The 26,484-nt window shown below is 36.9% G+C and overlaps 1 protein-coding gene across 1 annotated transcript in view; it reads left to right on the top strand.

Annotated features, from left to right (window-relative positions):
* PCCA (propionyl-CoA carboxylase subunit alpha) overlaps positions 1–26,484 on the top strand; it is a 374,750-nt gene that overhangs the window by 229,872 nt on the left and 118,394 nt on the right. The window contains exon 19 of the mRNA XM_059903326.1: positions 7,619–7,721. Within this exon, the coding sequence (XP_059759309.1) occupies positions 7,619–7,721 (103 nt within the window). The remainder of the gene's footprint in view (positions 1–7,618; positions 7,722–26,484) is intronic.

Raw genomic sequence — 26,484 nt, forward strand, 5'->3', positions numbered from 1 at the left:
CTCAAAATGTAAGACAGCATCACATGACCCAGCTCTTCCACTCTCAGCTGTATATACCCGAGGGAGATTAACCCATATGTCCACACAAATGTTGTATACAAATGTTCATAGTGGGCATTTTTCATAATAAGCAGGCAGTGGAAACAACCCTAACGTCCATGAAGTGATTAATAGATATATAATGTTAAATGAAATGTGGTGTATTTATAGAATGGAATATTATTCAGTAATAAAAATAAATGAGATACTTCATGCAACATGAGTGAAATTTGAAAACACTATGCTAAATGAAATAAGACAGGCACAAGAGACTACAAATTTTATGATTCATTATATATGAAATGTCTAGAATAAGCAAAGTGTAGAAATAGAGTGTACATTAGTAGCTGCATAGGACTGCATAGGCTAGAGGGGGAAATGTGAAATGACCGCTAATGGGTCCAAAGTTTCCTTTTGGGGTTATGAAAATGTTTTAAAATTGGTTGTGGTGGTGGATACACAACTCCGTGAATATACCAAAAACCAATGCATTGTACACTTCAGGTGAGTTAAATTTATGATGTGTGAATTTTATGTCACTAAAGCTGTTTACAGTTTTAAAAAATTATTATATATTTTATATTTAAGAATTTATTTTCCTGATGGTGTAATAGAAGTTCAAATTTTAGAAATTAAAATGAGACATCATTGTATCTTTCTTCTAGCATGATGGCGTTTTCTTTAAGAATATTTCTTCTGTAATTACAAAAGACATGGAACCTTAAATGCATAATACTAAATGAAAAGAAGCCAATCTGAAAAGGCTATGTTCCGTATGATTCTAGCTGTACAACATTCTGGAAAAGGCAAAACTGTGGAGACAGTAAAGATCAGTGGTTGTCAGGGATTTGGCGGGGGTGAGGACGGGAGGTTGAATAGGTAGAGCACGGGATTTTTTAGGGCAGGGAATCTATTCTGTATGATACTTTAATGGTAGATACATGTCCTTATACCTTTGTTCAGACCCTAGAATGTACAACACAAACAGTGATCCCTGTGGGCGTTAGTTAATAATAATAATGTATCAGCTTTGGTTCATCAGTTGTAACAGATGTACTGCACTAATGCAGGATGTTAATTAACAGGGATACTGTGTCGGGGTGGGGTGAGTGAGGGTATGTTTGGGAAAATCTTTGTACTTCCTGCTGAAGTTTTCTGAAAACCTTAAACTGCTGTAAAAGAGTAAAAATTAATTTTTTAATTAAAAATTCTCCTGAAGGTAAGATTTTTTAAGAAAATTAATAAGCAAGCCACAGAGGGGGAGAACATATTAATAATACATAAATCTGACAAAGGCTTTCTATCTGAAGTAAAGAGCTCCTGCAAATCAGTAATAATAAGGCCAACATCCTAATACAAAATGGGCAAAAACTTGAGTACAAGTGGCCAATAAGCACTAACGTGTAGGTGTTCAACATTATTAGTCCTAAGGGAAATGCATATTAAACTATGAAGAGATGTGGTTTCTCAGCCCCCAGTCTGGCTAGAAGTAGAAAGACTAACACCAGCACATGGTGGCAAGGCTGTGGAGCAAACTCCATTGCTGATGGGAGTATAAGTATGTTTTAATACTTTGGAAAACAGTTTGGCAGTTTTTGTAAAAGTAAACATACGTTCACGGTAGAACTTCCACTCCTAGATTTTTTACCCACAAGAAATGAAAACGTAAGTCCTCAAAAAAGACTTGTACAAAGAATGTTTATAGCGGCTTTGTTCATAAGAGTCACAAACTGGAAACAACCCAAATGCCCATCAACAAAAGGGTGAACGCATTTTAGTATGCTTGTATTATACAGTAGAGTACTGCTCCACAATCGAAAAAGAATGAATGATCCAACTTGAATGAACCTCAGAAGAATTATAGCGGGCAAAAACCACACACGAGAATGCATATTTTTGAAGTTTGTTTATGTGACGCTATTGTTGAGCTGTTGTGGGGAAGATAAATGATGGAACTTAAGGTTTCTGAATTTCACTGTATGTAAATTGTATGTTAATGTTGAACAACAAGTTGTTGAAATAATAGAGGCGGACTTCAGATATTATTGCACCAAATTATGATAATGATGATAGTGTCTCTTATTTAGCCTTTATGTGCCAAGCACCAGTCTAACCATTTTATACCTTTTATTTCATTTAATCAACATGTGAATTAAGTATTCTTATTGTCTTTGTCTTACTGATAAGGAAACTGAGGCACAAGGAGTATAGTAACTTGTAAAGGTCATGTAGCTTTTGTGGTCAGTGATCAATCAGTCAGACATGAGGGCCTGCAGGGGTGATGGTTAATCACCACCATCATTGCCTTTCTTCACTAGTTGTGCCCAAAGTTCAAATTGAGAACCATAAACCCTTATTGGTGGAAGAAGAAAATAGGCTTTGCATAATATTAAAATGTGTTTAAGATTATAAGTCATACTCTCCATTTCTAGATTCAGGTGTCATTTGTGTAATGCTAAGACTCCAGACTTGGTAACGTTCCTTAACTCTTTCTAGCACTATTTTGTGATACACATTCTTCTACACAGTCTCCTACATTCTAATGTACACATTTTAAACTGCATACAGTCAGAAGTCTATTCCTCCACTGTAACAAGTTCTAGCTTTGAAGAGTTTCTCTGAAAATGCTGCTTTTATCTTTCTTCTGCAGTGAACTTTAATGTTGGAGTGTTGTAAGTTCTCACATAATAAGGCTTAGATTTTTGTTTGGTTTGGCAGTAGACTTCTGTTTAAAATTCTTTTAATCTGTTCATTCCATGCTTTGTATATTCATTTTGATAGCTGATGGCTTTGTGAAGAATTTTATGTGAATTTATCACACTAATAAAACTCTTCCTCCACCCCAACTTGCTAAAAGTGGGTTTTTCAGCAAATTGTTGAATTTTTGTCTTCTTTGGGTTTTTTTTTTTTTTTTTTCTGGAGGAAATAAGACGCAATTCATATGCTAGATCTAAAGTTTCATTAAAATTGCTTATGCCCTGTCTCAGGCATTTTAAGTGGGCCATCTGTCTAAACATCTCTCTCCTTTTTTTTCTGATCATTTCCTCGACTTATTCATGAGCCATGGGAGGGCTCCTTTGTAGTCTCCATGTAGCTGGTTCTGTCTACCCCCACTGAATACATCTATGTGCTTGCATAACATATCTTTTCACCGTGCTGGAAATTCTCTGAACTTGGTGCAGATGAATGGCCCACTTTTCTGAAGGCCTTTTTCTTCCTGCAAAGATTTGTATGCAGAAGCTGACCTCTGCAGCCGTGGAATGCAGCATATTATTCTTGATCATTTTACAGACCACCCACTGTGAAAGTTATGATGAAGGATTGCTTAATGATTCTTTGACCACTAACATTGTTTTAACTCAGTATTTCACTCCTAAATAGGTAATGGCACAACTGTAAACCAGCATTTCTGAGTGTCTGATACTACGGTTTTGAGATGCTTATAATCCTTGATAACTAAAGATGCTGTTAGTTATGTTTACACAGAATCTGCTTTAACAAATGACATGCAATAGCAACATACTTGAGTTAGTATTCCTTGCACCTTTTTGAGTAAAGTATTCCAATAAGTTGAAATGTATTAGCATTAACAGTTGTGACAATCAGCTGACAGCTTTTTACCATAAAATGTAGAAAAATTTAGTTTAATTGAGCATATTCATTTTGGCTGACGATAATCAAAGTGGACAGGTCTGGGTAAGAGCTGTTATTTGATTTACTTTGTGAGTAGCTGTTTATGTGAATTCCTTTTTACTGGTTTGTTTGTTTGTTTTTGAAGTAGTAGCTTAAATGGTATCAGCTTTCCAGTTAACTAATAAGTCACATAGATGAAATTTTTGATCAGATATCAGCCTCTTTAACTAGACACACACTTCAGACGAGGGGGCTCTTTTCTGTATATCATTACTACAGTGAGTTGAGTAAAGCTCCAAGACTCCCACCCCTCCCCCCCCCTTTCAGAGAGTTGTTCATAAAATCTTCTTTGAGACTGTTTTGGATTTAGTGAAGAAATATGATTCTTTTTTAAAATTTAAAATATAACTTTAGGTAATTATTATCATTATAGACATGTTTGTGCTGGTGGAGTTAATTTCATTGCTTCGAAGTAATTCTTGTTAATCTGGTTTCAATAATTTTGCAGAAATAGAGCACATATACTTTCAGGTTGATACGTATTATTATCTTTATAGTTATAGTTTATTTCTATTGTAGAGCTTATTGATATTTATATTGGGCATATATGCCCAACCCCATCCATTTTATTCAAAAACAAAACAAAACAAACTACTTTCAAACTTATGTAAAGCCAGAAGGAATCTTAGCAAACTTTGTTTGTAGAAGAGTGAACTCATATAAAGAGATTCCACAGTTTGTCCCTCTTTTCTTGGTGTCTCAAGGTCTTGCTTTCACAGAGAAGCCTCTTTCTATATGGTTAGAAAAGTGCTGCTTCAGGAGTCGTATGCTCAGAAGCAGCAGCAGCTTTCCCCTGTTGCCTCACCAACTCTGCTCTGATCCTTAATTTACAGGTGTGGAAATTTTGGTTCAAAAGGATTGAATGAGCTCCTGGTACAAAGCTAGTAAGAGAACGGGCTGAGATTAGACCTAAGCATTTCAACTCAGAAGAGCCTATGCGCTCTCTACAGGTCCTCTTGGGGCAGGTTCTAAAACATATGAAACAGATGTGGATCAAAATAAAACAGTGGAAAAATAAATAGTAGTTAGGTTCCAAAGAGTGGCGACTACATCTCGCCACCATCTGTAAGATTGCTTTCTGTGGGAAAATGTGTTCTGCTTTCGAACAGGATGTCAGGATCAACAACTTCCCAAGAAGCCTCTTGGGAAATTGGGCTCCACATTTGCTTGAAAGACTTATTGGGCCACTGAATTGTGAAAAGTATTAAGCGTATACTAGAGGTTAAGTAGAAAGGAGATCACTGAAGTTTGTACTATAATTAGGTGAGGAAGATAAATATTCTTTTTGAAAAATCTGTTAGTTTGAGAAGCAGAGAGAAGGAATTTAAAGTTTCCTTAATGGGATTTCAGTTATGGGGGAAAACAAGAGTATAGGCCTAGAGTTGGGACTAATCATCATAATAAAAATGAACACTTATATGCATTATTTAATTTTATCCTCAATACATCACTATGATGCAGACGCTATTATATCTTAATGTTATACATAAGGAAACAGACTTCTGCTCAAGATCAGAGCTGATTAATGACAGAGCTGGGTTTTCTACCAACTTGGGCAAGTCACTCGCGCCTGAGTTTGTAACCACTGTGCTTGGTTCTCCCGCTCATGTCAGCTTGGCTCAGTTTGGTTTGTGAAGGAATTTCAGGCCTTGGCCCAACTAGATATACAAGTCAGAGAATAATCAGAAATAAAATTAAATGCAGAGAGTGGGGACTTATTCTTTAGGAAACTTGAATGATAGGTTGATTAATTAAGGTTTAACCTGATGTAAAATAGAAAACCGTGGAACAGTCTTGCGCAGGAGCGTGATCTAATTACCGAGGATAGCGGAGTCCAGGAAGGCAGGCTGCACAGTAACCTAGCTGTGAGGTGGTTTCTGTCGTCGCAGCACTCCTGAGCGGATGGGGCGTTCAGCTCATTTGAAGCTGAACCAGGTGAGCGTAGTGAGGTCGTGCACACCGTCCCAGGCCGCCGGGGGGAGCCTGGGAGCTCGAGGCTCACGCCGTGTCCCTGGGGAGACACGGCATCTCCTGTGAGGGGCTTGGCACCTAGTGGATGCTCCACTGCTTCTTTCCCACTTTCCCCCTCAGCCCTTTCTCCCCAGCCTGTGCTGAGGCTTGAGGATATAAAATAAGGCATGATCTTGGGCTTTTAGGAGCCCACAGGCCAATGGGGGAGACAAACATGAACAAACAGATGCCCTGTGGACAAGATGCCAACAGAGGCCACGCTGGATCGCGGAGTCACCCTCCTCCTTTCCCTCCTCTCCGCCCCATGTGCCTTCTCTCTCTCTCTCCCCGCTCCTCCTCTCCCTCCTCTCTCCTCCCCTGTTGTTCTTTCAAGCTTTCGTGCGTGAAGCTCTGTCCTCTGAAACGATCCTCTTCAGATTGCCAAAAAAGAATCTTCCAGGCCTACGGTGTGCATTAGTCTTGATTTGTTTATGCATTTTTTTAAACTTTAATTTTTATCGGTGTAGTATTAAAAACATTTTCTTCATCTTCAGAAAATAATTCAGTAAGTAGTGTGCTGAATACAAATATTCACCTAAATTTATTAATCATCCTCCGTTAGACATCGTGACTAGAGGTGATTTGATTCTAATCATAATTTTTTTTTTGACTATGACTTTTTTTTTATTGACTACACAGAGGCTCCTTTGAAATTCAGGGGGGTGTTAAATTAAAACGTAGCCTGCAACATTTTTTTAGAACTAAGAATTAAGCCAGAGTCTTGATACTACATGTTTAGTGCTTAGTCAATATTACTTCACAACTATAAATAATGTAAATATGCCATACTTAAATTAGGTTAATTCAGAAATCATTAAAATTTTGTTACTTTAAAAATTTGGGGGCTTCCCTGGTGGTGCAGTGGTTGAGAATCTGCCTGCCAATGCAGGGGACACGGGTTCGAGCTCTGGTCTGGGGAGATCCCACATGCCACGGAGCAGCTGGGCCCGTGAGCCACAACTACCGAGCCTGTGCATCTGGAGCCTGTGCTCCGCAACAAGAGAGGCCATGATAGTGAGAGGCCCGCGCACCGCGATGAAGAGTGGCCCCCGCTCGCCACAACTAGAGAAAGCCCTCACACAGAAACGAAGACCCAACACAGCCAAAAATAAAAAAAAAATTAAAAAAATAAAACTGGGGAGAAACATTTGTATTCCAAAAATGTTTTTTGTCTCTGGCTGCTTGTCCCCATTTTTCTGGAGCACGTAATATTGATCATTCACAAGAAAAGACCTGTGTGTTAAGACTAGCATCACTGATGTTGTTTTCTCACCCAGACAAACAAACAAACAAGAAACTGAAACAAAACAGTTGGGCACAAGGAAACTTTTGGAGGTGATGGATATATTTATTACCTTGATTGTGGTGATGGTAACATGAGTGAATAAATATGTCCAAATGCATCAAATTGTATACATGTGCAGTTTTTTGCATACGAATTATAACTCAACCTGGAAGAAAAGAAAAGATTAGCATTGTAAGGTTTTAAAAACGGTCTTGAACAATGACCAAATATTGAAAAGAAATTAACATTGCTTAAAGAAGGTTAATTTTTGAAGGACTGTCAAAATTAAGCAGCTCAAATTCATAGACGAGGTGATGATACCACAGTTATTTCAGAATGACTGCTGTTGTCTTTGGAGTGTCGCTCTCTCTGTGTGTGTGTGTGTGTGTGTGTGTGTGTGCTTTTTTGTTTTTAATCTCTCTAGTTTCCATCTTAAAGCTTTTTTCCAAGGATAGAACCTTGTGAAATAAAATGTTCTGAAATGCAGGGTTTGGCGGTTTTACTCTGTACACTTAATGTCAGAGGAAAATCAGTTTACTGAGAGAGAATAATATAAAATTATTAACTCTTTTTCTTTTCTTTCTACTTCAGAGTGCCTATTGTAAAACCACAAGTGGCCAACTGGGAGCTCTCAATAAAACTGCATGATGAAGTTTATAATGTCGTAGCATCCAACAGTGGGCCAACATTCTCTGTGAGTTTTATTTTTTTTATTTTTGATAATCTTGAAATTACCTGTGAATATTTAAAACAATTTTTAACACGTTCCATGAGTCTCATCTTTTGAATCTGTGACATAGCTATGTATCTGTTTCATCTTCTTTAGGAAGCTGAACGTAAATGGAAGTTTTTGTCTCTTATGTTAAAGAGGAAATGTATTCCCAGACTTAGCCACATTCTAAACCCACTTCCTGACACCTGATTTTTCTTTTGTTATTGAGAATAACACTTTTGCCTTTGTTATAGAGAAGAGCATCTTTAATGATAATTCCAAATGTATGGTAGCTGTGTTTCTTTTAAAACAAGTAATCTGAAGCCTCATATAACATTTTCTTGAGATTTCATGTTGTGAGACATTCTTTAGGCTAAATTTACCTGACAGTGACATTCCTTTTGTTTAGAAGAACTTAAACCCCTTGGATAGTATCCATGACAGAACTGCTTTAGTTTAAGATTGATCTTCTGTGGTATGAATGACGTGTTTAAATTCTGTGGCTTAAGATTGCCAGAAAAATACCATGAAGAGTTACTGTTATTTATTTATTCGTTCATTCGTTCATTCATTCATGCATGCATGCATGCCACACGGCTTGTGGGATATTAGTTCCCCGCAGGGACTGAACCCGGGCCCCAGCAGTGAAAGTGCCGAGTCCTAACCACTGGACCGCCAGGGAAGTCCCAAGAGTTACTATTATAACTTGGGTCCTTTTTTACTTTCAGCATGAACCCACAGAAGCTGCTATATAGTTATATAGTTAGTATAATGAATATTATATGTTCATTATATATAGTATATAAGTTAGTATAATGAATATTAATCTACATTTCTCCTCTCATGGCTAAGTTGCATTGAGATGTCATTTTACTGGGGGGAAAACGACTTTTCATCAAAAGATTTAAACAGGATATGAAAATCAAAATAATATAATTTCATTGAAACAACACCCAGAGAGGCTTGAAGTATACGGCAGATTCTTGATCCCAGGTAGAAAATACTGCATCAAGAATTAATGAGAGTTCATTTATTCAGCACATACTTATTACATACCTAATGTGTGCTAGCTAAGTATGAGGCTGTTACACTGGAGAAGGTGACATTCTATGTGGTCGTCAGAGTCACAAGTAAATGAGATTAATTCCTGAATTAAGGGTGGTCTCCTTGGTTGTCTTTAAATTTTGTGATTCATTCTGTATGCCAAAATTGCTAAAGCATTTGTTACTAAAAGATATTTCCCACAACTGTCTTAAAACGAAAACTATGATAAACAATGGTCTTATGATATAGTTTGTATGAATTTATGTGATTCTTTATGTTCCTCCTTTCTATCTGATTATTTTAAAAAATAGCTTTGTAAGTGGACACTTAACTGTACATCAGGTTGAATAACAAATTACATGTATTGAATAGTAAAAAATATTATAGTGTAGCATTTTCCTCAGGGAAGGTTAACTCTACAAAAATGTAGACTTTAGCATAATTTTCAGTTCTGTACTGAGTCACCACTGAAGTGTTATTCTTTTTTTTTTTTTAAATTTAATTTATTTATTTATTTTACTTTTGGCTGTGTTGGGTCTTCGTTTCTGTGCGAGGGCTTTCTCTAGTTGCGGCAGGTGGGGGCCACTCTTCATCGCGGCGCGCGGGCCTCTCACTATCGCGGCCTCTCTTGTTGCGGAGCACAGGCTCCAGACGCGCAGGCTCAGTAGTTGTGGCTCACGGGCCTAGTTGCTCCGTGGCATGTGGGATCTTCCCAGACCAGGGCTCGAACCCGTGTCCCCTGAATTAGCAGGCAGATTCTCAACCACTGCGCCACCAGGGAAGCCCTGAAGTGTTATTCTTAATCTGATACTCTGATACAGTGTTTCTCTAAGCAGTGCCTTGCCTTAATAAGAAAACTGCCCAGATTACTTCTTAGAGCTGTTATTTTCTTGTGCTTGTTTCAGATTCCGTGTTGGAAAGCTAGTAGAGACCATTGGCTTGACAGCTCAAATGGTGTCTTTTGAATTTTTCCTGTAGAATTACCCCCTGTTTTACTTTTTAGCTCATGAAGAAAGTAGGTTTATTTAAAAAACACATCAAAATTAATGCATTAAGAATTTCCCTGGAAAATATCCACCTTGATATATAATATCAAAAACTACTTCCTGTGTGTATTGGCTTAGCTACTATCAGAAGCATCAAACCTAATAAAAATGGAGTATTACTGATAGTATATCCCTTTTTCCTAACTGTATTTGGACTGAGCTTCATTTGACCTCAGTATTATGAAAGGAGACAAGCTGAATAGTGTCACCCTCTGCCACATCAACAGAAAATTAATCAGCCTGGAGGTGACAGTCCAGGTTAATGACCCAAGAGGTAGTACGTATTTGTTTACCTCACAGTAATGTGTTCACGTTTTCTAAAGTTCTTTTATTAAAATTTTTTTAAAAATTATAAGGTATTTCAAATGAGGAAAATGTAGCAAATGTACAAATCTGCTATATAGGTCTCCTATTACAACAGAAAAACACCCCTAGATACAGCTAAATCTCTTCTTTACATCATCCCATCTGCCTCTTCCTCCCCAGCGGTGACAGCTGTCCTGAAGGTATCATGTGTCTTTCTTGTACATGTTGTTACACTTCAGTGTGCCATAATAATAGTGAAATATTTCATGTACCATAATAATAGTGAAAAAGAAAATTGTGAAAAATATATATACTTAATGATACCATTTATGTAAGATTTAAAAATACACAAAGCAAAAACAGTTCAATTTACAATAGCACCAAAAAGAATAAGATTACTTAGGAATAAACTGAAGACGTAGAGGACAAAGACTTGTACACTGGAAACAACAAAATGTTGCTGAAAGAAATTAAAGAGGACACAAATAAATGGAAAGCCATCTCAGGTTCATGGATTGGAAGACTTAATGTTGCTATAATGTTAATACTATCCAAAGCGATCTACAGATTCAGTGTCATCCCTATCAAAATCCCAACTGATTTTTTGCAGAAATAGAAGAAAAATCCAGTAATTCATATGGAATCTCAAGGGACCCCAAATAGTTAAAACAATTTTGAAAAAGAAGAACAAAGTTGGAGAGCTCACACTTCCTGATTTCAAAATTTATTACAAAACTGCAGTAATCAAAACTGTGGTACACTAGTAAGACAGACACATAGACCAATAGAATAGAATTGAGAGCCAGAAATAAACCTTTGGATATATAATCAAGTGATTTTTTAAAAATAAATTTATTTATTTACTTATTTATTATTTTTGGCTGCATTGGGTTTTTGTTGCTGTGCGCGGGCTTTTCTCTAGTTGTGGCGAGCGGGGGCTACTCTTTGTTGCGGTGCGAGGGCTTCTCATTGCGGTGGCTTCTTTTGTTGTGGGGCACCAGCTCTAGAGCGCAGGCTCAGTAGTTGTGGCGCACAGGCTTAGTTGCTCTGCGGAATGTGGGATCTTCCCAGACCAGGGCTCGAACCCTTGTCCTCTGCATTGGCAGGCAGATTCTTAACCACTGTGCCACCAGGGAAGTCCCTATAATCAAGTGATTTTTGACAGGAGTGCCAAGACCATTCCATAAGGAAAGGACAGTCTTTTCAACAAATAGTACTGGGAAAAGTGGATATCCACATGCAAAAGAATGAAGTTGGACCCTTACCTTACACCTCATGCAAAATTAACTCAAAATGTATTAAAGACCTAAATGTAAAAGCTAAAGCTGTAAAACTCTTAGACGAAAATAGGGGAAAAGCCTCATGATGTTGGATTTGATGATAATTTCTTGGGTATGACATCAAAAGCATAGGCAGCAAAAGAAAAATAGATAAGTTAGACTACATCAAAATTTAAAACTTTTGTGCATCAAAGTCAACAAGTGAAAAGGCAGTCCGTGGAATGGGAGAAAATATTTGCATATATGTGATATATTTCCATATTATTCAGAATATAGAAAGAACTCAACAGCTGAAGAAACAACCTGATATAAAAATGGGCAACGGACTTGAATAGACATTTCTCCAAAGAAGATATAGACATGACCAACAAGCACATGAAAAGATGCTCAACATTGCTAACCATTAAGGAAACACAAATCAAAACTATAATTGGAGATAACTCACAGCAGTTAGGATGGCCACCATTAAAAAAAGAAGGGGAAAAAAAAAAAAAAACCTCCAGAAAATAATAAGTGCTGGTGAAGAGGAGAGAAACTGGAACGCTTGTGCACTCTTGGTGCAGCTGCTGTGGAAGACAGTATTGTGGTTCTTCAAAAAAATTAAAAATAGAACTATCATATGATCCAGCAATTCCACTGCTAGGTGTTTATCCAAAAACTTGAAAGCAGGGTCTTGAAGAGATATTTGTACACTCATGTTTAGCAGCCTTATTCACAACAGCCAAGAGGTGGAAGCAACCCAAGGGTCCAGTGACAAGTGAATGGGTAAATAAAATATGTTATATCATAAAATGAAATGTTATTTAGCCTTTAAAAGGAAGAAAATTCTGACACCTTTTGTCAGAATTCATTACAAATTTGATACAAGCCAATGCAAATTAGTATTTTAGTGAAAAAAATTTTAAAGTAGGGAGGATGAAAATTTGGGGAAATAAAGAAAGCAGTGAAGAAGTAGTAGAAGATAAAGTATTTTATGTGTTTTAGGTTTTTATTCTAACTCTGAATACAAGTGTCAGAATGAATAGCAGAATTAAGAAGTATACGACCTGGTAAATATAAAGTTGAAATATTATTTAGCTTATTAAGATGATAAACTCATAAATGTAAAAAACAAATTGATTTTTTATCTATAATATTTTCATGGTTCCCTTCTGGATTCCCAAGATGTTTTCCACTTCTCTTTTATTCTGCATAACACAAAACTGCTCAAAATAGTTCAGGATAAAAGAAAAGATTAATGTGTTTATCTTAAAGATGATGGACTAAATTCATATTGAAGACAATTCACTTTGAAGAAAAATGTCAGAGTACTCTTGATGTGAAGAAAATTAGCTTAGGAATTTGGCCTTCCCAAAGATGAAAAAATGAGCACTGTACATGCACTGAAAAAAGATTTTTGTCCAATATTTCCTGTTAACTACTAATAAACTAGGAAAAAGTTATATATGATCCTAGATATTGAATTAGATATTCTTTGTTACAGTGATCCACTGATAGACATTTTTCTACAGACCTTGTAAACTGCTTCTTAAGAATAATCAGAATCTTTAGATTATTGAATTTTGGCATATCAATGTAATTTTTGTGCTAATGGTTATAAAGAAAAATCTAAATGATCTAAAATAACATTTAGTATTAAGGTCAAGGAAAATAATACTTTGGTTTTTTAAAAACTCTTTCGGTTTATTTTCCTAAATGTGTTGTTTTTTTTTTTTTTTTGCTTCTTATAATAAAGGTCAAAAGCTAACTTTTTGATAGGCATAAAACTTCGCTACCATTTTAAATTACAGTCACAATCCTTTCATTCTTTCAATTTCAAGTAAGTTTTGTATTGATAAAATTTATATTAGAAGTTAAATGGCGAGACTTCTCTGGTGGTGCAGTGGTTAAAAATCTGCCTGCCAATGCAGGGGACACGGGTTCAATCCCTGGCCCTGGAAGATCCCACATGCCGCGGAGCAGCTAAGCCCGTGCGCCACAACTAATGAGCCTGCACTCTAGAGCCCGCAATCCACAGCTACTGAGCCCGTGTGCCACAACTACTGAAGCCCGCACGCCTAGAGCCCATGCTCCGCAACAAGAGAAGCCACCGCAATGAGAAGCCCGCACACCGCAATGAAGAGTAGCCCCTGCTCTCAGCAACTAGAGAGAAAGCCTGTGCACAGCAACGAAGATCCAATGCAGCCAAAAATAAATTAAAAAAAAAAAAAGTTAAATGGCAAAGATTCACTTCTGGAACAGCAGCAAACCAACTATAATTGCTGAATATTATTAAAAAAATCTCTGCAGATTATATGTTGTTGTATGTCGAAAATTCTACGAAACCCATTAAGAAACTACTACAAATAGTAAACAAATTTAGCAAGGGTACAGGATACAAAATAAATATATAAAAATCAAGTGTATTTCTGTGCACTTTCAATGAACCATCCAAAAATAAAATTATGAAAACCATTTCATTAACAAGAGCATCAAAAGAATAAAATGCTTAGGAGTAAATTTAACAAAAGAAATACAAAACCTATACTGTGAAAACTACAAACTATTGAAAAAAATTAAGATCCAAATAAATAAAGATCATTTCATATTCATGAATTAAATGACAAATATTAAGATGGCAGTACTTCCCAAATTGGTCTACAGATTCAGTGTAATTCCTATCAGAATCCAAGCTTTATTTTTGTCAGAAATTGACAAGGTGATACTATTAACATTCAAATAGGAATGTAAGGAATCCAGAATAGCCAAAATAATCTTGAAAAAAAGAACAAAGTTGGAGAACTTAGTTCCCCCTTTCAAAACTTATTACAAAATTGTCTTGAAATCAAGACAGTGTAGTATTTGCATAAAGAAACATACAGATCAGTAGAATAAAAATGAGAATCCAGAAGCAAATCCATAAATGTATGGTCAAGTGATTTTTGACGAAGGTGCCAAAATAATTCAGTGGGGAAAGAATAATCTTTTCAACAAATGGTGCTGGAACAATTGGGTATCCATATGTAGAAGAATGAAGTTGGGTCCCTACCTCGTAGTGAGTTAATATAAAAAAATTAACCCAAGGGACTTCCCTGGTGGTCCAGTGGTAAAGAATCCGCCTTCCAATGCGGGTTCAACCCCTGGTTAGGGAACTAAGATCCCACATGCCGCGGGGCACAGCTGAACCCGCACGCCACAACTACTGAGCTCGCGCACCTCAACGAGAGAGCCCGCTTGCCACAAACTAAAGAGCCCACGTGCTCTGGAGCCCGCACGCCACAACTAGAGAAGAGAAAACCCGCATGCCACAACTAGAGAGAAGCCCGCGTGCCGCAACGAAAGATCCCGCATGCTTCAATGAAGATCCTGCGTGGTGCAACTAAGACCCAACACAGCCAAAAAAAAAAACATAATAATTAACCCCAAATGGATAAATGATGTAAATAGAGCAAGAAAACTCTAGAAGAAAACATAGGGGTACATCTTCATGACCTTGCATGTGGCATTGGTTTCTTATTTGACACCAAAAGCATAAGCAATAAAAGAAAAAAATAGATAAATTGATCTTTGTCAAAATGTAAAACTTTGCTTCAAAGGATACTAACAAGAAATTGAAAAGACAAACCACAGAATGGGAAAAAATATTTGCAAATCATATATCAAGTGAAGCACTTGTATTTAAAGTACTTAAAGAACACTTAAAACTTAATAATAAAGACAACCCAATATAAAAATGGGCAGAGAACCTAAACAGACATTTCTGAAAGAATATATCCAGTTGCCAATAAGCAAATGCACAGGTGTTCAAAATCATTAGTCATCAGGGAAATGCAAATCAAAACCACAATGAGATATCACCTCACACCCACTAGAATGGCTATAATAAGAAAGTCAGTTAATAACAAATACGGATGAAGATGTAGAGAAATTGGAGCCCTCATACACTGTTGGTGGGAGTGTAAAATGGTGCAACCACTTTGGAAAACAATCTCGCATTTCCTCAAAAGGTTAAACACCTGGGTTATCCAGAACCTTGACTCAGTTCCATCATGAGTATTTTATCATGAATATTTAAGTAAGTATTTTTAGACTTATTTATATCCTTGTTACTGTGGTGGATGTATTTTACCTTTTAAATAATATTTCAAATAATAATTTTTCCAAATAATAGTTATCGGGCTAGATGCCAGCAACTAAAAGACAAATTAAATAGGAGTATATGTTTGTTTACCCTTTCTGAAAATAATTTGATAACATTGATATTCTCCAGTCTACTAATTCTACATCTAGAAATCCATCCCAAGGAAGCAGTGAAAATTTGCTAATATGAACATGGTATTGCGTTTGGGGGGGAAAAGATGAATTAATGGCAGTTTCCCTTAGAGATATCCACGTAAACAGTCTCTACTTATGATGGTAAAGGAGAGTTGAAAGTGATTAAAATACAGAGATAAATGCTTTAATGGAGGTGCCTTCAACTAATTAAATCCGTGAGAAAGAGAGAGCTAAGGACTCAACTGCCTGGGGGAAAGGAAAGATGTAGGGGGAGATGAAGAAGTTCTAGATGGCAGAGATGACTAATGAATAACCATTTAGAACATGATTTATACATAAGCCAGGACTTGCCTCTAAATCAGAGTATAAGAAGGTGAGGAAGAACATTGGGACGTCATGGTGGCATGGGAGAGCAAAGCTTGTTGAAAAATCAGACATCTTTTATAGATAATTTTAGTTTTTAATTATGGGAGTATTTACTTTCTTTATTGTTATTTTCCAGAAATAGTAGAGTGAGAAAAGGATTTCCCTGTCTTGTAGTTGTATTATTGTTTTTGATACTTACTTTAGCCTATTCAAAGGTATTTTCTTGAGGCAACTGATTACTCTGGTCTATTCTATTGAGTATGTTCCTTGTCTCAAGCTCTGTGGTAAACACTTTACGTTTGTTGTTGTAAATGAGATAGTGGTAAGCCACAAGGTAGATGTTATTAGCCTTAGTTTACAGAAGAGTTGGAAACTGAGGTTCAGAAATACTAAGTAAGGTAGCTGAAGTCACACAGCTTGGGAGTGTAGAATCTAAGATTAAACGCAGATCAGTATGATTCCAAGGCCTGTGAACTAGTACCTCTCTGTATCTAACTTTACAAAGTAGTTTTGCTAGAGAAAATTCTGAGAAATAGTAGCACTGACATGGAAAATTAGCTCTGTCAGACTGTGGATAAATCTTTGTTAATATAAGGAATAATACACTTACTTCTAGCCAGAACAGTTTTGTCACATGATAAGCGGAATTTTCTTTGTGATTGCTGAACATTGAGGCTCAAGTCATACCATTTAAAGGAAGCATAGAAGGCACTGCAAGGACATGAATAAATCACACAGTATTACACCCACAATGTTCAGTTTTACAAAGTATACAGTTAGAGATACTGGTTAAGAGTAACTGTCAGAAAGCATTTTTAGTATCTTATTACCTCTTGTAGATGTTAACGTATTTTTCAAATTATGTTAAAATTCAAAATACTGATTTTTAGTGGTGATTTTACAGTCTTGTCCAAGTAATAATTTTTTAGAGACATACAAGGTTTGAAATAGGTAAGATTTTTTGCATCTAAAAGATTTTGTTTGTGCTTTCATTTTTTTAATAATGTTCATTTTGGTTGATGTAAAATTGTCTCAACTTTAGATGCTTGTGGTGGAGGGAGGGAAATGTTTTGTAGTAGTCATATTATTGAAATTACCAACCTTTATTTTTCTTCTCAAAGAAAGAATATGGTGATGAACATAAGAATAAAAAATAATAATTACATATGGATGCATAATAAGAAATAATTATATACGCATTGTTTGAGGTTTTTCTTTCTCTAATATAGCCAACCCTTTCCCATTTGTTCTACCACCATGCATTTTGTTCTAGATTTCTTGACTAAGAAAACATTCCACCAGAGTTTGTTTTGATATTTAGAGAACATTTTGAAATTGTGGTTTTAGGTAGAGCTATTTAAGTATTTTTATGTAACATTTTCATAAAGATGAAGAATTAAATGAACTTAGCGTATACCAATAAATAATCTTGTGCACAAATTAACATTTTCTTTATGTTTTCAAATATTAATGAAAAGAACCTTAAATGTATCTTCAGTAGAGTTTATACCTGCATTGTACGTCATAATCTGTTTCTTTCATCCCATTTGTAGAGAGTAATGCTAAATCATGCAGTTACTGGAATTTGTATAGGGACATGGTAAGAATCATGGTTGTTCTTTTAAAGAAATAATTTTCAAATACCCTTCTTAGGGAAAAAACATTATTATATCTCTCCTTTTGCCTCTATGGTCAATTTTTAGAATAGACTCTAATTCTTGAACATAAAAAGGACAATAGCAAACAAAGTCAGATAACTATTACATTTATATCTATGGTAGACTTTTTTTTTTCTTTTTAAGAAATATTTTCCCTTAACTTTTTTTTAAAATTAATTAATTAATTTGTTTATTTTTTGGCTGTGTTGGGTCTTCGTTTCTGTGCGAGGGCCTTCTCCAGTTGCGGCGAGTGGGGGCCACTCCTCATCGCGATGCGTGGGCCTCTCACTGTCGCGGCCTCTCTTGTTGCGGAGCATAGGCTCCAGATGCGCAGGCTCAGCAGTTGTGGCTCATGGGCCCAGTTGCTCTGCAGCATGTGGGATCCTCCCAGACCAGGGCTTGAACCCGTGTCCCCTGCATTGGCAGGCAGACTCTCAACCACTGCGCCACCAGGGAAGCCCTATGGTAGACTTTTTAATAAAAAAATTTATCTATGGCTTAAGTGTACAGTAGGCAAACAGAAAAAGAAAAGAACATTTTTATAGTAGCATTTTAAAATGAATACCAGAGTGGGGAATTCCCTGACGGTCCAGTGGTTAGGACTCCGCACTTCCACTGCAGGAGACAAGGGTTCAATCCTTGGTTGGGGAACTAATATCCCGCATGCCACACAGAGCGGCAAAAATAATAATAATAAAATGAATACCATAGTACTGTTAGAGGCTTATAATAAAAGACTATAATCCTGTTTAGAAAATTTACTTATAGTACATGATAAATGTAAGAAAATTGAAGCAAGTTTTCAAAGTTATGCAATATTTTATATTTAAAACATTTATTTCATTTTTTTTTTCTTGTGACAGTAATTCAGTGTTATGATCATGTAAACTCCTTCTCTTATTAGGTAATTTTTTCACTTGGACCTTTTTCCCCCCAGTTTTTAAAGCTGTCCTAGACAAAGCAACAAAAAATATTATCCTATTTGAGGAAAATATTTTCTGTTAATGGATTTTTTTAATGGAAACACATAATATTGTATAAAAATGGAATTCTTTCACTTTGGCAAAAACATTTGTTTTCTTGATTAAATTGTCCATTTGAGAAAAAAATTACTGAGAAATAAGTCAAGGTAATGCTAAACAAAAGTTAAATTTTTCTGCTAAAAATATAAAACCATCATAAGTAAAGCCAATACAGAAGTCAGCAGACCAGAGGGAAAGTTTGTAGCTTATTTTAGTGACAAAAGGGGAATGTTCTTAGTGTATAAAGAACTCTTACAAATCAATATGAAAAATACTAACCACCCAGGTAAAAAATGTTCAAAGATGACTTGTAGCAAAGGAAATATAAATGGCTCCTGCACAATGACAAAATGTGCTAAACTACACAGAGAAATTCAAGTTAAAATACTATTTTCCACCTACATTTTGACAAACATGAAAATTTTGATAATTTCTAATTTTATTAGGTTGTAGGAAAATAGGCCCACATATATTATTGGTAGGTGTATAAATTGATAAAAGCCTCCATGGAGAGCAATTTGACAGTGAATTTATACTACAGGATATGTTCACATGTGGGAGATACACAAGTATGTTCATAGCGGTATTGTGTGTAACAGCAGAAGACTGGAGACAACTGAAATGCCCATCAAAATGGGATAATTAAATAAGTATAGTACATACTTATGGTGTATGTAAGTACATCCATATTCTTTTTTTTTTTCAATTTATTTATTTATTTTTAAAACATCTTTATTGAAGTATAATTGCTTCACAATGGTGTGTTAGTTTCTGCTTTATAACAAAGTGAATCAGCTACACATATACACACGTTCCCATATCTCCTCTCTCCCGCATCTCCCTCCCTCCCACCCTCCGCATCCCACCCCCCCAGGCGGTCACAAAGCACCGTGCTGATCTCCCTGTGCTATGCGGATGCTTCCCACTAGCTATCTATTTTACATTTGGTAGTGTATATATGTCCATGACACTCTCTCATCCTGTCACATCTCACCCCTCCCCCTCCCCATATCCTCAAGTCCATTCTTTAGTAGGTCTGTGTCTTTATTCCCATCTTGCCACTAGGTTCTTCATGACCTTTTTTTTTTTTTCCTTAGATTCCATATATATGTGTTAGCATACTGTATTTGTTTTTCTCTTTCTGACTTACTTCACTCTGTATGACAGACTCTAACTCCATCCACCTCATTACAAATACCTCCATTTCATTTCTTTTTATGGCTGAGTAATATTCCATTGTATATATGTGCCACATCTTCTTTATCCATTCATCCGATGATGGACACTTAGGTTGCTTCCATGTCCTGGCTATTGTAAATAGAGCTGCAATGAACATTTTGGGACATGACTCTTTTTGAATTATGGTTTTCTCAGGGTATATGCCCAGTAGTGGGATTGCTGGGTCGTATGGTAGTTCTATTTGTAGTTTTTTAAGGAACCTCCATACTGTTCTCCATAGTGGCTGTATCAATTTACATTCCCACCAACAGTGCAAGAGTGTTCCCTTTCCTCCACACCCTCTCCAGCATTTATTGTTTCTAGATTTTTTGATGATGGCCATTCTGACCGGTGTGAGATGATACCTCATTGTAGTTTTGATTTGCATTTCTCTAATGATTAATGATGTTGAGTATTCTTTCATGTGTCTGTTGGCCATCTGTATATCTTCTTTGGAGAAATGTCTATTTAGGTCTTTTGCCCATTTTTGGATTGGGTTGTTTGTTTTTTTGTTACTGAGCTGCATGAGCTGCTTGTAAATCTTGGAGATTAATCCTTTGTCAGTTGCTTCATTTGCAAATATTTTCTCCCATTCTGAGGGTTGTCTTTTGGTCTTGTTTATGGTTTCCTTTGCTGTGCAAAAGCTTTTAAGTTTCATTAGGTCCCATTTGTTTATTTGTGTTCTTATTTCCATTTCTCTAGGAGGTGGGTCAAAAAGGATCTTGCTGTGATTTATGTCATAGAGTGTTCTGCCTATGTTTTCCTCTAAGAGTTTGATAGTGTCTGGCCTTACACTTAGGTCTTTAATCCATTTTGAGTTTATTTTTGTGTATGGTGTCAGGGAGTGTTCTAATTTCATACTTTTACATGTACCTGTCCAATTTTCCCAGCACCACTTATTGAAGAGGCTGTCTTTTCTCCACTGTATATGCTTGCCTCCTTTATCAAAGATAAGGTGACCATATGTGCGTGGGTTTATCTCTGGGCTTTCTATCCTGTTCCATTGATCTATATTTCTGTTTTTGTGCCAGTACCAAACTGTCTTGATTACTGTAGCTTTGTAATATAGTCTGAAGTCAGGGAGCCTGATTCCTCCAGCTCCATTTTTCTTTCTCAAGATTGCTTTGGCTATTCGGGGTCTTTTGTGTCTCCATACAAATTGTGAAATTTTTTGTTCTAGTTCTGTGAAAAATGCCAGTGGTAGTTTGATAGGGATTGCATTGAATCTGTAGATTGCTTTTGGTAGTAGAGTCATTTTCACAATGTTGATTCTTCCAATCCAAGAACATGGTATATGTCTCCATCTATTTGTATCATCTTTAATTTCTTTCATCAGTGTCCTATAATTTTCTGCATACAGGTCTTTTGTCTCCTTAGGTAGGTTTATTCCTAGATATTTTATTCTTTTTGTTGCAATGGTAAACGGGAGTGTTTTCTTAATTTCACTTTCAGATTTTTCATCATTAGTATATAGGAATGCAAGAGATTTCTGTGCATTAATTTTGTATCCTGCTACTTTATGAAATTCATTGATTAGCTCTAGTAGTTTTCTGGTGGCAGTTTTAGGATTCTCTATGTATAGTATCATGTCATCTGCAAACAGTGACAGCTTTACTTCTTTTCCGATTTGGATTCCTTTTATTTCTTTGTCTTCTCTGATTGCTGTGGCTAACACTTCCAAAACTATGTTGAATAATAGTGGTGAGAGTGGCAACCTTGTCTTGTTCCTGATCTTAGTGGAAATGGTTTCAGTTTTTCACCATTGAGGACAATGTTGGCTGTGGGTTTGTCATATATGGCCTTTATTATGTTGAGGAAAGTTCCCTCTATGCCTACTTTCTGCAGGGCTTTTATCATAAATGGGTGTTGAATTTTGTCGAAAGCTTTCTCTGCATTATCTATTGAGATGATCATATGGTTTTTCTCCTTCAATTTGTTAATATGATGTATCACGTTGATTGATTTGCGTATATTGAAGAATCCTTGCATTCCTGGAATAAACCCCACTTGATCATGGTGTATAATCCTTTTAATGTGCTGTTGGATTCTGTTTGCTAGTATTTTGTTGAGGATTTTTGCATCTATGTTCATCAGTGATATTGGCCTGTAGTTTTCTTTCTTTGTGACATCTTTGTCTGGTTTTGGTATCAGGGTGATGGTGGCCTCGTAGAATGAGTTGGGGAGTGTTCCTCCCTCTGCAATATTTTGGAAGAGTTTGAGAAGGATAGGTGTTAGCTCTTCTCTAAATGTTTGATAGAATTCGCCTGTGAAGCCATCTGGTCCTGGGCTTTTGTTTGTTGGAAGATTTTTAATCACAGTTTCAATTTCAGTGCTTGTGATTGGTCTGTTCATATTTTCTATTTCTTCCTGGTACAGTCTTGGAAGGTTAAACCTTTCTAAGAATTTGTCCATTTCCTCCAGGTTATCCATTTTATTGGCACAGAGTTGCTTGTAGTAGTCTCTTAGGATGCTTTGTATTTCTGCAGTGTCTGTTGTAATTTCTCCTTTTTCATTTCTAATTTTATTGATTTGAGTCCTCTCCCTCTTTTTCTTGATGAGTCTGGCTAATGGCTTATCAATTTTGTTTATCTTCTCAAACAACCAGCTCTTAGTTTTATTGATCTTTGCTATTGTTTCCTTTGTTTCTATTTCATTTATTTCTGATCTGATCTTTATGATTTCTTTCCTTTTGCTAGCTTTGGGGTTTTTTTGTTCTTCTTTCTCTAATTGCTTTAGGTGCAAGTTTAGGTTGTTTATTCGAGATGTTTCCTGTTTCTTGAGGTAGGCTTGTATTGCTATAAACTTCCCTCTTAGCACTGCTTTTGCTGCATCCCATAGGTTTTGGGTCGTCGTGTCTCCATTGTCATTTGTTTCTAGGTATTTTTTGATTTCCCCTTTGATTTCTTCAGTGATCACTTCGTTATTAAGTAGTGTATTGTGTAGCCTCCATGTGTTTGTATTTTTTACAGATCTTTTCCTGTAATTGATATCTAGTCTCATAGCGTTGTGGTCGGAAAAGATACTTGATACGATTTCAATTTTCTTAAATTTACCAAGGCTTGATTTGTGACCCAAGATATGATCTATCCTGGAGAATGTTCCATGAGCACTTGAGAAAAATGTGTATTCTGTTATTTTTGGGTGGAATGTCCTATAAATATCAATTAAGTCCATCTTGTTTAATGTATCATTTAAAGCTTGTGTTTCCTTATTTATTTGCATTTTGGATGATCTGTCCCTTGGTGAAAGTGGGGTGTTAAAGTCCCCTACTATGATTGTGTTACTGTCGATTTCCCCTTTTATGGCTGTTAGTATTTGCCTTATGTACTGAGGTGCTCCTATGTTGGGCGCATAAATATTTACAAGTGTTATATCTTCTTCTTGGATCAGTCCCTTGATTATTATATAGTGTCCTTCTTTGTCTCTTGTAGTAGTCTTTATTTTAAAGTCTATTTTGTCTGATATGAGAATTGCTACTCCAGCTTTCTTTTGATTTCCATTTGCATGGAATATATTTTTCCATCCCCTCACTTTCAGTCTGTATGTGTCTCTAGGTCTGAGGTGGGTCTCTTGTAGACAGCATATATATGGGTCTTGCTGTGGTATCCATTCAGCCAGTCTATGTCTTTTGGTGGGAGCATTTAATCCATTTACATTTAAGGTAATTATCGATATGTATGTTCCCATTCCCATTTTCTTAAATATTTTATGTTTGTTATTGTAGGTGTTTTCCTTCTCTTGTGTTTCTTGCCTAGAGAAGTTCCTTTAGCATTTGTTGTAAAGCTGGTTTGGTGGTGCTGAACTCTCTCAGCTTTTGCTTGTCTGTAAAGGTTTTAATTTCTCTGTCAAATCTGAATGAGATCCTTGCTGGGTAGAGTAACCTTGGTTGTAGGTTTTTCTCCTTCATGACTTTAAGTATATCCTGCCACTCCTGGCTTGCAGAGTTTCTGCTGAAAGATCAGATGTTAACCTTATGGGGATGCCCTTGTGTGTTATTTGTTGTTTTTCCCTTGCTGCTTTTAATATGTTTTCTTTATATTTAATTTTTGATAGTTTGATTAATATGTGTCTTGGCATGTTTCTCCTTGGATTTATCCTGTGTGGGACTCTCTGTGCTTCCAGGACTTGATTGACTATTTCCTTTCCCATATTAGGGACGTTTTCAACTATAATCTCTTCAAATATTTTCTCAGTCCCTTTCTTTTTCTCTTCTTCTTCTGGGACCCCTATAATTCGAATGTTGGTGCGTTTAATGTTGTCCCAGATGTCTCTGAGACTGTCCTCAGTTCTTTTCCTTCTTTTTTCTTTATTCTGCTCTGCAGTAGTTATTTCCACTATTTTATCTTCCAGGTCACTTATCCGTTCTTCTGCCTCAGTTATTCTGCTATTGATCCCGTCTAGAGTATTTTTAATTTCATTTATTGTGTTTTTCATCATTGCTTGGTTCCTCTTTAGTTCTTCTACATCCTTGTTAAATGTTTCTTGCATTTTGTCTATTCTATTTCCAAGATTTTGGATCATCTTTACTATCATTATTCTGAATTCTTTTTCAGGTAGACTGCTTATTTCCTCTTCATTTGTTAGGTCTGGTGTGTTTTGACCCTGCTCCTTCACCTGCTGTGTGGTTTTTTGTCTTCTCATTTTGCTTATCTTACTGTGTTTGGGGTCTCCTTTTCACAGGCTGCAGGTTCGTAGTTCCCGTTGTTTTTGGTATCTGTCCCCAGTGGCTAAGGTTGGTTCTGTGGGTTGTGTAGGCTTCCTGGTGGAGGGGACTAGTGCCTGTGTTCTGGTGGATTAGGTTGGATCTTGTCTTTCTGGTGGGCACGTCCACGTCTGGTGGTGTGATTTGGGGTGTCTGTGGCCTTATTATGATTTTAGGCAGCCTCTCTGCTAATGGATGGGGCTGTGTTCCTGTCTTGCTAGTTGTTTGGCGTAGGGTGTCCAGCACTGTAGCTTGCTGGTCGTTGAGTGAAGCTGGGTCTTGATGTTGAGATGGAGATCTCTGAGGGATTTTCGCCGTTTGGTGTTACGTGGAGCTGGGAGGTCTCTTGTGGACCAGTGTCCTGAAGTTGGCTCTCCCACCTCCGAGGCATAGCCCTGATGCCTGGCTGGAGCACCTAGAGCCTTTCGTCCACACAGCCAAGTACGTGGGGATTTTCTTGCCTTTTGGGAGGTCTGACGTCTTCTGCCAGCGTCCAGTGGGTGTTCTACATCCATATTCTTGAACTACTGTATAGCCATTAAAAAGGATCTGAATGTTCCGTATATGCTGATATATTAAGTGACAGAAGCAGTATACTTTTATTTGTGTAAAAAAGAATATGTATTTATGCTTGTTATGTGTATACAATTCTTTGGAAGGAATCACAAGAAACTAATAATTGTGGTTGCCTTTGAATTGGGAGCTGGATGGCCGACCCCGTGACAGAAGTAAGAAGGATACATACCATATACTATTAATAGATGTCTTGTTAGTACTTTTTGAATTTTGAACCCTGTATGTGTATTACCGAATACCCGCTCCCCCCCAAAAAAAGGGGTTTCAAAACTTTGCAGTGGAAGGGTCTGGAAGATATGAGACTATTGAAATAATGGAATTTTAGTCACCTACCACGAAACTTCTGCAATGCTTGGGCCATCCCGGGAAGTAGATGAGCAGCTGGCTCATTGAGTAAAGAACTCTGGTGTTACACATATGAGCACCTCAAGTGCAATTACTGAAACTCCTTTAGCTAGCACGCTGAGCTTGGAGGTAGTTGCTGGAGATCACTTAATAGGCTGTGTTAAGAGGTTGATCTAATCTGAATTAAGAAACTGGAAAAAGCAAAGAAAGGAGTGTACCATGGGTGAGAGAAAAGAAGTTGAGTCAGAGTAGATTTGGACACCCCTCCAGTAGCCTCTCATTTTTCCTTCTTTAGGTCTATAAACTAGCCAGAGAGATGACTACATAGAAGAGTTAGAGACGTGTATGTTTTGCTAAATAGCAAAAGGTAGTGAGAGCTCATTCCAGAAGTTTTGCTCAGTGTCCCAGAATTCATAGCAACTTCATTGGTCCTGAAACATCACTGGTAGAATGGAATTATTCTTCCTTCCTCTTGGTTTCAGGAAGAAGGTCCAAAAGTAACTTGCTTTTCAATGTGACTTCTTTACCTCAGGTTAAAGAATATCCTCTTTTTTTTGGCGGGGGGTGGGGGGTGTGGGCTGCTCTGCGTGTCTCGCGGGATCTCAGTTCCCCGACCAGGGATTGAACCCGGGCCACAGCGGTGAAAGCGCCAAACCCCAACCGCTGGACCACCAGGGAACTCCCAAGAACATCCTTTCAAAGCAAACTCATCCAGATCAGCTTGATGTCTGATAGGAAGGGTTCAGATAAACGAGGTTGTAGAAAAATCAGGGCTGAAGAGTAACCTTGCACAGCTTGATCTGTTTACTTTTTAAATGCCACCTTGTTCAGTGGGTCTGGTAATGCTCTTTTGAACCATAGGACTGCATTTCATAAAGAGGTGAGGCTCCTGCTCGTGTAATCTGGAAAATTGCTTGTCTGATTGGGT

Source organism: Balaenoptera ricei, chromosome 18, assembly GCF_028023285.1.
Source record: "Balaenoptera ricei isolate mBalRic1 chromosome 18, mBalRic1.hap2, whole genome shotgun sequence".
NCBI lineage: Eukaryota > Metazoa > Chordata > Mammalia > Artiodactyla > Balaenopteridae > Balaenoptera > Balaenoptera ricei.